Raw genomic sequence first — 14117 nt, forward strand, 5'->3', positions numbered from 1 at the left:
CATTATTATTTCTCATTCCCCCAAAGATTCTCATCATTAACGCCCCCGCAACTGGTGTAGGGAGTCGAACACTCATATAAATATTAGCCTATCGATTAAGTACATGTATTTTCTACATGGATACCAAGTTTCAAATCAATCGGATGCATGGTTCAGTAGTTATAACGGATCATCTGTAAAAACCACTGTAGATTAGTATTACATGTAGTAATAACCGGGAACAAGTCCCAGAATGTCACCTGGCCTAAAGCTAGTATTCCCATGTGTATACGTTAAAATATATACAAATACAATTAGCATTAACTGATAGACACATTTCATAAGCCAAATGGTAAGCTGTCGTTTGCATTTAAATTCGAAGACGTGTTATCTTTCAACACTATAATTTTCCAATTGTTACTCTCAGTGCTATCGCGTGATAAACATTAGCTTCGCCCGTCTATCTTTGTTTACGAGAGCATTTCCAATACCCCGTGTATATAAACAAGCGGCCAAACTTAGCTTTCGTCCTGACATTAACAATGTTAGTTTGTTAACAGGTTCCCAACCGCTCGCAAGCGCCTCTAAGCACAGCGCGTATGAAGCTCAACAGTCTCTGTGTTTGTAAAGAAATTGTATTGCTTTGATCTTATTGATATTTTAAAATGTGATGTCACTGACCGTTTTTTTTTCTAAAACTAAATTCCCGAGACTTTAATATTTTCTACACCAATGCTCGCTAAGTCGCCGCTAAAGTTATTGTATTATTAGTAAATTTTAATAGTTAATCTTTAGATGCTTCTTTGTTTGCATAGCGACACATTGTTTTGTCTGTCTTTACCTTTTAAAACCTAAACAAATGAGACCTAGCTAGTGGTATTAAGGTATATTGTGAGCTCGTAATTACCACCATCGTACCAATTTTGGCCGCGAACCATACTTGCATTCAGATATTAAATCATCATTTTCTTATTCTTCTGACTCTTATCCCACTATGGTCGACGCAACATGTCTTCTTTTTCCATTCAGGCCTGTCATACTTCATCTTGCACTCACCCCCTTCTCTCGGATGTCGTCTTTCATACAGTCCCTCTAAATTTTTTTTAGGATGCCCCCTCTTCATTAGTAAATACAATTCTATCACCAGTGATCGTTAGCTACAGGGACAGGCATCGGTATGCTTGTAGCGTGAGCACGAACTATTGCAAAGAAAATATATGAACAATCATTTTTCAGTTCAACGTGCAACGTTAGACGCGAACGTCTAAAAATTCATGAAGCTTGTGTCCTAAAATTCTAAGAATACACATTAGAACCCTTCTGCAAGAAAGTACGAACAATAACGTCACGCAAGATTCATTACGTGTCTTGGCTGAAGTAGACGAAACTATTTCTGAACGCTCGCATAGATTACGACAAAAACTTGCATTCGGAGAACCGAAATAAATACGGTCACTGCATTTCGTTGACTCTCGTAATCACCGGCCATTTGTGGGCTCTGCTGCTCATTCCAACGTGGCTTCGGCTGCAATAAGCCCACTTTAAATGGAACGGAACGTAGTCCTTCTCCTCGTAATATTTCTAGAAACACCGCTTAGAAGCGCATTCCATCCTTTACGTGGGATTCTCATCATATCATCAGCTAGCATCCTCTGAGAATGTCGCATAGAACCACTAAGCCTAGAGGCCGCAACACAATATAGAGTTAGAATTTGTAAAAACTTTTTTTCTAAAATGCAGCAACTGTTATCTTGACCTTTTGCTGTCTATTTACAATAAAAAAAAGTGCAGAAGCGACAGATGGAAATTAATAAATACATTTTTGAGTAAGAACGAGGAAGAGTGAAGTAAGAGGAATCCACTTAATTAATACTAACAGATAAAGAAGTGGAGAGATCAGATTCAAAATAGTACAATGATTTTGAGTACCAAGTTGCTTTAATGATAAGACTATTTATACTGGACCCCCAGACTCGCACTTGAAGCGTGATGGATGTTAGTATTATTCTTTTTCTTCTGATTGCGCTTATCCTGTATTATGTAAGGATGCCACAGCAATTTCTCTTATCATGCTGCAAAGGGATTTGAGTTTTACGACCAGCCGACTGTCTCACGTTAGCCCTCTTATCTTCTATATCTTCTATATATCTTTCATATATCTACCATGTACCTATCTTCTATATCACCTATATATCTTTTATATCTTCTATGGCTAATCTTCAGTAGTATATCCATTGCAGCGTGTCTGTCCCAACTTTTTCTATGTCCTATCTTGATGTTTCTTTTACTTCATTCGTTTTTTGTTTCGCCTCGCATTTATTATAAACAATAACACTAAAAATCACATTATCAAATACCAAAAGTTAAAATATCACATTTGATTCGTTTATAATAAATATTGTTGCCAAATTTATTTATTTTATTTTTAATTTGAATGCGCTTATATCCGCCGCGCCTCTTTCTGCTCACACAGGAGCAAAAACAATAAATAATAGATCAAGTCTGGTCAATGTACGTGTGTACAAATTAGCACAATGTTTCCCAAACGCAAGTTCTCATCAATCTTCTATTGATAGTTTTTATTGTTCGCGTTTTAGTTACAGATGTTTTGTGATGCAAGATTGACTTTTATTAATAAACTTGGTGTCTGGTGATCGAAACCGGTCGCTCTTTTTATAGATCTAGGTCTATGTTTTATGTACTTCGCCATCTTTTAAATAATGGCGCGGCGCGTACCCATTGTTCGCCTACCCAAACTGATGCATTTCAATTTGAAGGATAGTCCAACCTTGGACCAAGAATTGGACCAACGAATTTTTAAGCTTGGGTCTACAAGTTAGATAAATAAATGAAATAAATTCCTAGTAATTGGATTGAATGTAGATTTTAATTTACTTTTAGTATAAATCAATTTTTGACGCAAAATTACGCGTGTGTCATTTATGCAGCTTACAAATAAAACAGATAATGATTTTATTATTATATTAGTGATACTAGCGGCCGGCTCCGGCTCCGCTCGGGTTTTTAACAAAAAATTCAACGATATTTGACGTTGTTTTATTTTTTAAAATAAAAGAACACTTATTGCGGCATAACTATAATAGTTATTATGCTGTCACGACACTTTTTGTCTATAATAATGTATTCTACAAAGTCGTAGTACATTATTTTATTATATCATCAATAGTTTTCGCAGGGCACGCGAAGTAAAGAATATTTTAGGAAATTTTTTTACACCTTGGGTTACATTATTGGAGTTTTAGTGAGGATACCTAATTTTTTTCAAACAATATTATAGCCTGTGTCGCTCGGCAATAGTGTAGTTTCCAAACAATGAAATAATTTTTCAAATCGGTTCAGTAGTTTCGGAGCCTATTCAATACAAACAAACAAATAAATCTTTCCTCTTTATAATATTAGTATAGATAGTATAGATTAATGAGGATTGTATGACCTCTTGGTTTTGTATGATACTCCTCTCCCGGTGGATTCTAACTCAATACTTTCCTTAACAAACAAAAAGAGCACGAAGGCTCTGGTAAAATTTCTGAAATTGCATAACATTAGAATTTAGTTACTCATCTGTATATATATCTAACCTAACTAACACTATATGTTATTTTCAACTACATAATTAAATCAGAAACACGATTGTTTTAGAGTAATTAAATCAAATAATATAACGTAACCATGTACTAGCACTGTCACACTGGCTGTGAAGTATGGATTAGTTAAATCCCAAAAACATTACAACATGACACTGGCATAAAATGCTGATTGCATCGGCAGATTGACAAAGGAGAAAAGAAAAAAAGAAAAAAAAATGAGGATGCGAAGTACTTACATCGTCTGCCTTCTCGAGCGCTCCAAGCGAGGCAAGAGAAGCCCTGGAACCCCCGTGGAGTTGCCGCCGGAGCGCCCTCTCTGTCTCCACGCATTGAGACAGTGGTATCCCGAACATGCTGCGAGGTGGCGCCTCTGCAACATGATACTTTGTTAATATTAACCTAATTAATGTATCTGGAATGAGGTAAACGAAGTTCCTTATAGGACGATGCGGAGGGGTACCCTAACCGGGAAAAACGTCCGTAACGTAAGATTTTTATTAGTAATGCACACAGTGTACGACTTCACTTTGTAATGACGTACAAAAAATAACATTTTTTTATCATTCATTGACTACGATCTCAATATGTTAGAGGAAATCTGAAAGTGGCACCTGTGACAGAGAAGTTGAGAAGTGCGCGTTTGGGATGGTATGGGCATGTGATGAGACGAAATGAAAATGAGGTTGGTAAGAAAATGTTAATTATGAATGTGGAAGGATATAGAAGAAGAGGCAGACCTAAGAAGATATGGATGGATTGCGTTAAAGACGATATGGGTAAGAGGGAGTGAACGAAGAAATGGTATATGATAGAAGAGTATGGAAGGAGAAAACATGTTGCGCCGACCCCAGGTAGGGCAGGATAATGATGACCACGATCTCAGAGCGTTATTTTGCGCAATACACTAACTCTTATGCAAACAACCATGAATGAAGTGTACCACAATAAGTTCGCACGTTACCGAATGACCGTGGGTTGTTGCGACACCTCCGGTTTTATTTTCTTTATACCTCGAATAGAACTTAAAATTAATATTTTTATAATAAGGAACTTCGTTCCTATTCGGTGTCCCACGACACCACACATCTTTTTTATTTGTTAGATGGTTGGACGAACTCATAGCCCACCAGGTGTTAAGTGGTTACCGGAGCTCATAGACATCTACAAAGTAAATGCGGCCACCTACCTTGAGATATAAGTTCTAAGGTCTCAGTATAGTTACAATGGCTGCCCCACCCTTCAAACTGGAACGCATTACTGCTTCACGGCAGAAATAGGCAGGGTGATGGTACCTGACCGGGCGGACTCACAAGAGGTCCTACCACCAATAAAATTTAATGATACATATTAAAAAATAGAATAGAAAGATACATCATATTATTCTGCCCTTCTCCCAGTCACCTGGGGTCGGCGCACCATGTTTTCTCCTTCCATACTCCTCTATCATATACCATTTCTTCGCTCACTCCCCTCTTACACATATCGTCTTTCACTCAATCCATCCATTTTTTCTTACTACCTCTTCTTCTAAAGCCTTCCACATTCATAGTTAAAACTCTCTTAACAACAACGGAATAGAAAGATACATTTAGCTATAATTCTCAAGTCGGTATACGTCATCTCGTCCCGATCCACTTTTGGTGTTTCTAGGCTTCCCAAACACCGGTCACTGTTCTCGTCGAACCTATCGAATGCGATGAAGGGTTCGTTGTGTAACTTAACCTAGAGACCCTGCGAGAAACTCAGTGGGTTGTGACTATTTGTGACACCCATGTGTTTGTAACGAGGACATAGTGTATATTGGTTAGGGAAGTTGACAAAGCACGAGAAACCGTTTTAGTATTTGTAATGGAAAGTTCGATGCTCAATTCGACCGTCCGTGGACTAATAAACAACACGCCCGATCTACTCGTATTCACGTGATGCCGTAGTGAATATCGAACTGTGTGTTTAGTGCGAGTTTTCTAACGTTCTCGATAGCGTAAAAGTTAACTCAAGTTTGTATGCAGTTGGAACAGCGCCCCTAGCGGCAAACGTAGGCAAACATTCCAACTCCATACAAATTTGAGTTAACTTTTACGCTATCGAGAACGTTAAGAAACTCTCACTAAACGCACTGGATAATATTAATAATCTATACACTTTTTGGTAGCCATTTTTTACCATGGTATCTTGCTGATCGAGCTTATGGCAAATCTGGCGTTACGTGGTTACCGGAAAGCATAAACGTAGCTTGAATATGGTCTTGAGTTATAAGATCATAGCCTCTATTATAATTTACGGCTATCTCACAATTCCATTCGGAATCCTGAGTACTTCGTGGCAGAAATATGTGCTATCCGCACAGGTAGGAACCACCATCCTATCCATCTATCATGTAAGGGCGTACATAATACACTGAATCTATTCAACAGAACACTGGCCTTGTGAGGGCAGACGTCAGCAAGTTCACTCAGGCTCAGCCCTATGAGCTCAACCTACTTTTCAAGGTGGAGTCAGAATAGCCTTGAAGGATAAAGGTAGAGAGGTGGATATAAAAGAGACATAAGTGAATGTTTTTATTTTTTTTATTGCCTCTGTAGGCAGACGAAGCATGACCATCTTTCACGGCAGGTCTAAATTAAGACAATAAAGCTGTATTAAACGGTGTTACTAGAGCAAAGTGAACGTCTTCCACCAAACGAGCCTTATTTCTCTATTAACCGACAGAACTTTATACATCCAAGATTAATTGTAATTATCATTAGTGCAATTCATGTTTTCGTAGCTAAATAACCTCTACAAATGACTTGTAATCAAACTGCGACGTTTTCATTTAAAATACTTGGAGCAGATTCCAAAACAGAATTTTAGCGATAGTCAGCGGCTTCGCTCTGCCCATGGCATGCCTGAAGTCCATGGGCGACGGTAACCACTCACCATCAGGTAGGTCGTATGCTCGTCTGCCTACAAAGGCGTTTTTGTTTTAATAATTATTTAAATAAAAAAACCAAAATATTAATCCCGACAAACAGTGTTTAAAACTGTAATACGTATAAAAAATGCTTCCCATTAATTACTCACGAGTGCTCATCAATCATTAGTACTTAAAGCCAGGTGAGTCGCTTGTCCGTCCGCCAATGTAAACCCATAAAAATTAAACCTTTGATTCGAAGATCAAAGTTCTATTGAACTTAGTCTAAAAATATACTCCCACTTGGTCGGTAACACAAACACTAAATGTCTGGACGATCTCTCGGCCCACGTGGTGTTGGGTGCTCACCAGAGTCCCGAGACATCAATCAGAACGTGTATTCCGCCAGCTATTGACACATGAGGTCGGAGCCCCAATTGAATAGTATAATAATTATCTTAATATTCCAATCGGCGTGCGCGGGTCATTTGCGGCCGAAATAGGCAAGATGATAACAGAAATAGGAGAGTTTTAAATATAATGTGGAAGGCTTTAGAAGAAGAGGTAGACCTAAGAAAAAAGGGATGGATTGTGTAAATGACGATATGTGTAAGAAGGGAGTGAGCGAAGAAATGGTATATAATAGAGGAGTATGAAAGGAGAGAACATGTTGCGCCGACCCCAGGTGACTGGGAGAAGGTAGGAGAATGATGATAACAGAAATAAGTACGACATTTGAATTATATCACATTTTTTGGAATCTAAGCCGCACTTAACTTTGTTACTGGTGGTAGGACTTCTTGTGAGTCCACACGGGTAGGTACCACCACCCCGCCTATTTCTGCCGTGAAGCAGTAATGCGTTTCGGTTTGAAGGGTGGGGCAGCCGTTGTAACTATACTGAGATCTTAGAACTTATATCTCAAGGTGGGTGGCGCATTTACGTTGCAGATCTCTATGGGCTCCAGTAACCACTTAACACCAGGTGGGCTGTGAGCTCGTCCACCCTTCTAAGCAATAAAAAAGAAACACTTAACAATATTCATTTACAAAATTAATCTTAAATACTTGGTGTTTTGAAAACGTTAATTTTCGTTACAATAATTTGGAATAATTGGGGAATAAATGCTCTGTGGCTTTTGGCGATCCTTCTCAATGACGAACTTTTTTTTTTATTGCCTAGATGTGTGGACGAGCTCACAGCCCACCTGGTGTTAAGTGTTTACTCGAACCCATAGACATCTACAACGTCAATGCGTCACACACCTTGAGATATAAGTTCGACGAACTTACATATCGAAGCCTCGTTTAGGTTATGGCTGTTTAAAAGGTTCGGTAAACGTTTATTTGAATAATAAAACTATCATTTTCTGTCAAGTTTTAGCGAGAAATAATGCTATATTACGATTCATGTTGTTGTGTTTGCAATACAAATAAAACTTCGATCAGCTCTGTCTGTAATGACTCAGGTAATCCCTTGATACGACGCGGGCCGTATGTCAAAAACAAATTTTAAGCTACGTCAGTAATAACGTTCAATCCAGCTAGACTTCCGCGAGACATATTGAATCACGTGTTATTTTCAGTCATCCAAAACTGATTTTATATTTAGCCTCGTAATTGACAACACTAGAATGTATTTTAATTTAGCGGCCAACCGATCTGATTTTACTGACGCGCCTACTGTATTTAAATATATATGTGTATGTGTATGTAATAAGTATGTGTATGTATAGCCGCCAGTCGTGCGCTTCAGACGACACACTTCAATACCTTTATTTTACAACTAGCGGCACGCCCCGGCTTCGCATGGGTAGTAGCGCACGCGATGTAAAAAAAAATATGTAATTTTTTACACGTTGGGTTACATTATCGGACGTTTTATTACGTTTCAGTACGGATCCCAATTTTTTTTGAAAATATAATAAATATAGCCTATGTCACCCGGGGATAGCGTAGCTTTCCAACAGTGAAAGAATTTTTCGAATCGGTTCAGTAGTTTCGGAGCCTATTCAATACAAACAAACAAACAAATCTTTCCTCTTTATAATATTAGTATAGACTAGCTGAGGCCCGCCATGTTACCCGCTGTTATTGTCGTACCGCCGGTGAAGCCACGGGACAAAGCTAGTCTAAAAAAAGTAGCCTAACTTACTCCTTATATCATTAGCTACCTATCAGTGAAAGTCCCGTCAAAATCGGTCCAGCCGTTCCAGAGATTAGCCGAAATAAACAGACAGACAGACAAACAAAAATTGTAAAAAACGTTATTTTGGTGTGTGTACCGTATATATTCATATGCATGTAGTAAAATGCGGTTATTTCAATATTACAAACAGACACTCCAATTGTAATTATATGTACTATATGTAGGTATGTATAGATTTAATTTTAGTACAGACAGTTTTCATTTTGTTTTACATTATTAATTTTTATTCCAAGATGTGCCACGCGAATATTCTATAAGCTTAAGAAAACGACTGCTGTGGATATCTTAAAAGATTGCTTCCGCAAAATCATCATTTGTTCCTACACGACAGAGAGAACAGATAAATATAGATAAGAAGGCAGCGGCTTGGCTCTGCTTCTGACATTACTGAAGTCCATAGACGACAGTAATCATTCACCATCAGGTGGGCTGTATGCTTTTTTTTTGCCTCTGTAGGCAGACGCACATACGGCCCACCTGATGGTAATTGGTCACCGTCGCTCATGGACGTTAGCAATGCCAGGGGCAGAGCCAAGCCGCTGCCTACCGCTTAATACTCTCCACAAGCCTCGTTTGAAGAAGGACATGTCATAGCGCTCGGGAAACACCGTGGAGGGGAGCTCATTCCATAGCCGGATGGTACGTGGCAAAAAAGACCTCTGGAAACGCACTGTGGATGACCGCAGTGGCTCCAGGTAGTATGGATGAACTCTACTCCGGTAGCGGGCGGTGCGATGGTAAAAACGAGATGCCGGTATCATCTCGAACAATTCCTCAGAGCACTCCCCATGGAACATACGGTACAAAATACAGAGGGAACCGAAGTCCCTCCGCAGACCCAGAGGCTCCAAACGATCCGTGAGAATGGGACTATCGACAATCCGAACGGCCCTCCTCTGTATGGAGTCAAATGGAAGAAGCTGGTATTTGGGAGCCCCGGCCCAGAGATGGGAGCAGTACTCCACGCGAGGCCGGACTTGTGCTTTATAAAGCAAAAGCCTTTGTCCAGGCGTGAAGTACCGCTTCGCTCTGTTGAGGACTCCCAGCATTTTGGACGCCAACTTGGCTTTGCCTTCCAAATGACTCCGAAACTGGACATCGCTCGAAATATCGACCCCAAGTATCCCAATACTCTCGGAAGGTTGCAGGGATACTCCTTGGAATTGCGGCGCCATGACAAAGGGGTCCTTCTTCGCAGTGAACGCGCAAACTTGTGTCTTTATCGGGTTGAATTGAACCAAGTTCAATTCACCCCATTTGGAGACTCGCCCCAGAGAGTTCTCCACTTCAGACACAAGTTTTGATCGTCTCTCTTGCACCACGCTCCGAGAGAGACTCTGATGGCCGATATATCGCGCATCCCCCGTGCTGTCATCCGCATAGCAGTGCATGCCATCAATAGACAGCATGTCACTGATATACAGGATGAAAAGCGTGGGGGAGAGCACCGAACCTTGTGGAACGCCAGCGTTAATGGTCATGGTATCAGAACAGTCACCGTCTACAACGACCGTGATGCTCCGCCCATCCAAAAAGCTAGCGATCCACTTGCAGAGACCCTCGGGGATTCCGTAAGATGGTAGCTTCGACAGAAGTGCCCTATGCCAGACCCTGTCGAAGGCCTTCGCGATATCAAGGCTCACAGCAAGAGCCTCGCCCTTGCTCTCCAAGGCTTCAGCCCACCTGTGAGTAAGGTATACAAGAAGATCGCCAGCTGAGCGACCGTGACGGAAACCGTACTGTCGGTCACTGATCAGCTGGCGATCCTCCAGATACTTCAGGAGTTGTATATTAATTATTCGCTCCATCACCTTGGAAAGCACGGAAGTTATCGCGATAGGCCTATAGCTCGATGGGTCCGACCGGTCACCCTTCTTGGGGATAGGGTGGACGTGGGCAGTCTTCCATGAAGACGGGACCCTGTTAGTGCAATAAGAGAGGCGATACAAACGCGTTAGCGCAGGTGTCAGCTCAGGGGCGCACGTTTTCAGAACCACTGCAGGGATGCCGTCTGGCCCGCTCGACTTATGGACGTCCAGGAGTCGGAGTTCCCGCCTGACTGCACACTGTGTAAAGCAGATCTCCGGCAGGGAACTATCACACCGGAGGATGTTCGGTGGTGTGGCACCCCCGTCGTCCACAGTCGAGTTCGAGGCGAAGAGTTTGACCAGAAGGTCAGCCTTCTCTTTCGCACTATGGGCCAGACTGTCATCGGACTTGCGTAGTGGTGGGAGACTAGACCTGCAAAAGTTACCTTCTGCAGCTTTGGCGAGCGACCAAAAAGCACGGCTCCCAGAGGGATAGCTTTTCAGTCGCTCGCCAATTCTAGCAACGTGCTCCGATTTCGCCCTGGCAATAACCTTCTTGTAGGACCTGGAAGCGGCGTTATATTTCCGCCTTTCCTCTGAGATGTTAGGATCCCGACGTCTCCTAGCATCATCCCATGCAACGTATGCGGACCGCTTGAGGTGTGCAGCATCCCTGCTGGCATTGTTATACCAGGGTCTGCTGCGACCCCCAACGGGCACTTCAGAGGAGGGGATAAACAATTCCATCCCCTGGAGCACCACGTCTTTAAGTCGGTCCGCACAGACGTCAGGATCAGCAGAGGAAAAGCAGAACCGCCCCCATGGGTAGGATGCGTAAAACTCACGCAATCCATCCCAATCTGCTGACAAATACTGCCAAACTCTTCGATACCTGGTCGTCGTTCGACGACTAGGACGAGAGAGTGGTGTGGCAGCACGGATAAGGCAGTGATCAGACGATCCAAGTGGAGCGTCGACCACCACACTGTATCCGGCTGGATCGGTGGTCAGCAGAAGGTCCAACAGAGAAGGCTCGTGCCCCTCAATATCTGGGACACGGGTGGGCTGTGTCACCAGCTGGGAGAGGCCGTAGGCCAAGGCGAAATCGTAGGCAGCCCGACCCGGGAGGTCAGTGGTTCTGGACCCCAACCACTCTTGGTGGTGAGCGTTAAAGTCTCCAAGAACCACCACCTCCGCAGATGGGTACTGCTCAAGCACGCGGTTAGTCCCCTCTTGCACATGCTCTATCAGAGCTGAACCTGCATCACTGCTGTGGGACCTGTACAGGCACGCGTAGACTCGGGTACAACCCCCGTGATCTACGCGCAGCCACAAGAGGGACAGGACCCGTTGTTCGAGGCTTCGTAGACGGCGACAACAGACATCAGCCCGGACGAATACACACACCCCGGCTTTACGCAGGAAGTTGTGCTCCAATACGTAGCCGGGGTATTCAAGGTACGAAGTATCATCCGGAGCGGATATCTGCGTCTCCGTCAGAAAAAGGAGGGCAGGCTGCGCCGTCTCAAGATGGTGGTGTACGGCGTCGAGGTTGCTATGTAGACCCCTTACATTGCTGAAATCCACATTAAATGTGGAATGGGGAATCGCCGACAAAACCCTTTTCCTTTTTCGAACTTTCATTATTATTATTTTTTAATTTTATTTGGAGAGTGGGATTGGGTGGGGTAGGATGTTCGAGGCGAAATCGTGACAATACCTGAATAAAGCGCGGAGCACAGTACGTGCTCGACCACGGGTTGCGTGAGCGACCGACGCAGGGCATGGAAGGGCCCCCAGTCCACCCTGCGTGCGATCGCCGGGATCCACTCCGGTCTCCGACTCCGGCACGACGACCGCACGACAGGATTTTTCACCGGTTGGCGGGACAGCTTCCCGGGGCGGAGTTTAGTAGTGACACCCGGGTTCAGGTCCCCAACTGACCGGCGGGCGGCGGCGAACACCGTTTCACTGGGTCTCCCTATACCCCCGTCAAACAATCACGTCCCGCGAGCTCACACGCACGTCTGCTCCGCATGTTCCAGGTATCGCCAAGATTCACCCCAAACAAGGAAGAGGAAAGGGAAGGAATAACACTGGCTCTCCAACCCACACGCCGGAACACAGCTAGGCTATTTGGCGGCGGACTCTAGTTGGAGGGTGGTCGCCAGCCAGTCGAACAAGTCCTACCACCGATTATGTATTCGGCTCCCGTTTTGCACCACCCAGGGGTCACTTGTAGGGAACCGCGGGTTAAACCTACGGAAGCGGGAAGCAATCAACCCCCAATATAACCCCAACCCCAAATAAAATAAATAAACAAAAAAATATTTTTACGTACAAAATTAACGTAAAACAGATTCATTTTTTTTTTTTCATGTAACACATAACAGATTAGCACACGAAAAACTATACGTAATAAACTATTAAATTTAAACGTAGGATGGAGAGTAGTTTCTAGACAATTATCGAACTGGCTCGACGCCACACGAACGAATACAATGCATATTTCGATTCGCGAAACGAAAACTACATTTTTAAGATCAACAGCGTGCGTTTGATTTACGACCGTATTACGCTGTCGTCATAGATAATACGCATAAATTTTGAGATAAGCAATTCGAGCACTCAACAAAAACGTTTACGGGCGTCGGTCACTAGATGGCTTCGCTTCGATTAGTTTCTCATTGCCCCTGTAGTTTTTTTTTGTTATTGCTTAGATGGGTGGACGAGCTCACAGCCAACCTGGTGCTCAGTGGTTACTGGAGCCCATAGACATCTACAACGTAAATGCGCCACTCACCTTGAGATATAAGTTCTAAGGTCTCAGTATAGTTACAACGGCTGCCCCACCCTTCAAACCGCAATGCATTACTGCCTCACGGCAGAAATAGGCAGGGCGGTGGTACCTACCCGCGCAGACTCACAATAGGTCCTACCACCAGTAAAATAAAAATAGCAGTAACATATTACCTATCCTATATTTTATTCTTAATGAAGGATTTTGTAAATTTTCTACAACAAATAAAGATTTGTATGATTTAACAATTTTTTATTTTCTGTTTAGTTATACAATAATTAAATGCCTTAACTTTAACAGCATATAAGTTTAGGGGCATCCACTGCAAGATGTTGCTAGTTTCCATACAACAAAAAATATTTGTCTTAAAGTATTGCAGCTTCAGGGACTGCCGTGACTAAGGCACTGAGATCGACCTATTATTAAATTTATCGTCTGCCGCGTTTAAGATTTCGCGGAAACATTTTTTCTATTTGCATTCTGTCGAGTTGAATATTAAAATAGCGCCGGTCGAGCGCCCGTATCAATCGGTGGTTTTGTAAAATTGGGCGGCGTGTGAACGAACTTATTCTTGAAGTGGGTATTGCATTAGAAGCTACCAAAGTAACAATTACAGGTTTTTTTTTATTGTTTAGATGAGTGAACGAGCTCACAGCCCACCTGGTGTTACTGGAGCCCATAGACATCTACGGCGTAAATGCGCCACCCACCTTGAGACATAAGTTCTAAGGTCTCAGTATAGTTACAACGGCTGTCCCGCCCTTCAAACCGAAACGCCTTAATTACTGCTTCACGGCAGAAATAGGCAGGGTGGTGGTACC

General features: G+C 42.7%; 1 protein-coding gene across 4 annotated transcripts in view; it reads right to left on the reverse strand.

Annotated features, from left to right (window-relative positions):
* LOC101743771 (rho GTPase-activating protein 6) overlaps positions 1 to 14117 on the reverse strand; it is a 149305-nt gene that overhangs the window by 17963 nt on the left and 117225 nt on the right. For all 4 annotated transcript variants that reach the window (XM_038015307.2, XM_062672196.1, XM_062672195.1 and 1 more), the window contains one exon: positions 3824 to 3957. In XM_038015307.2, the coding sequence (XP_037871235.1) occupies positions 3824 to 3957 (134 nt within the window). The remainder of the gene's footprint in view (positions 1 to 3823; positions 3958 to 14117) is intronic.

Source organism: Bombyx mori, chromosome 14, assembly GCF_030269925.1.
Source record: "Bombyx mori chromosome 14, ASM3026992v2".
NCBI lineage: Eukaryota > Metazoa > Arthropoda > Insecta > Lepidoptera > Bombycidae > Bombyx > Bombyx mori.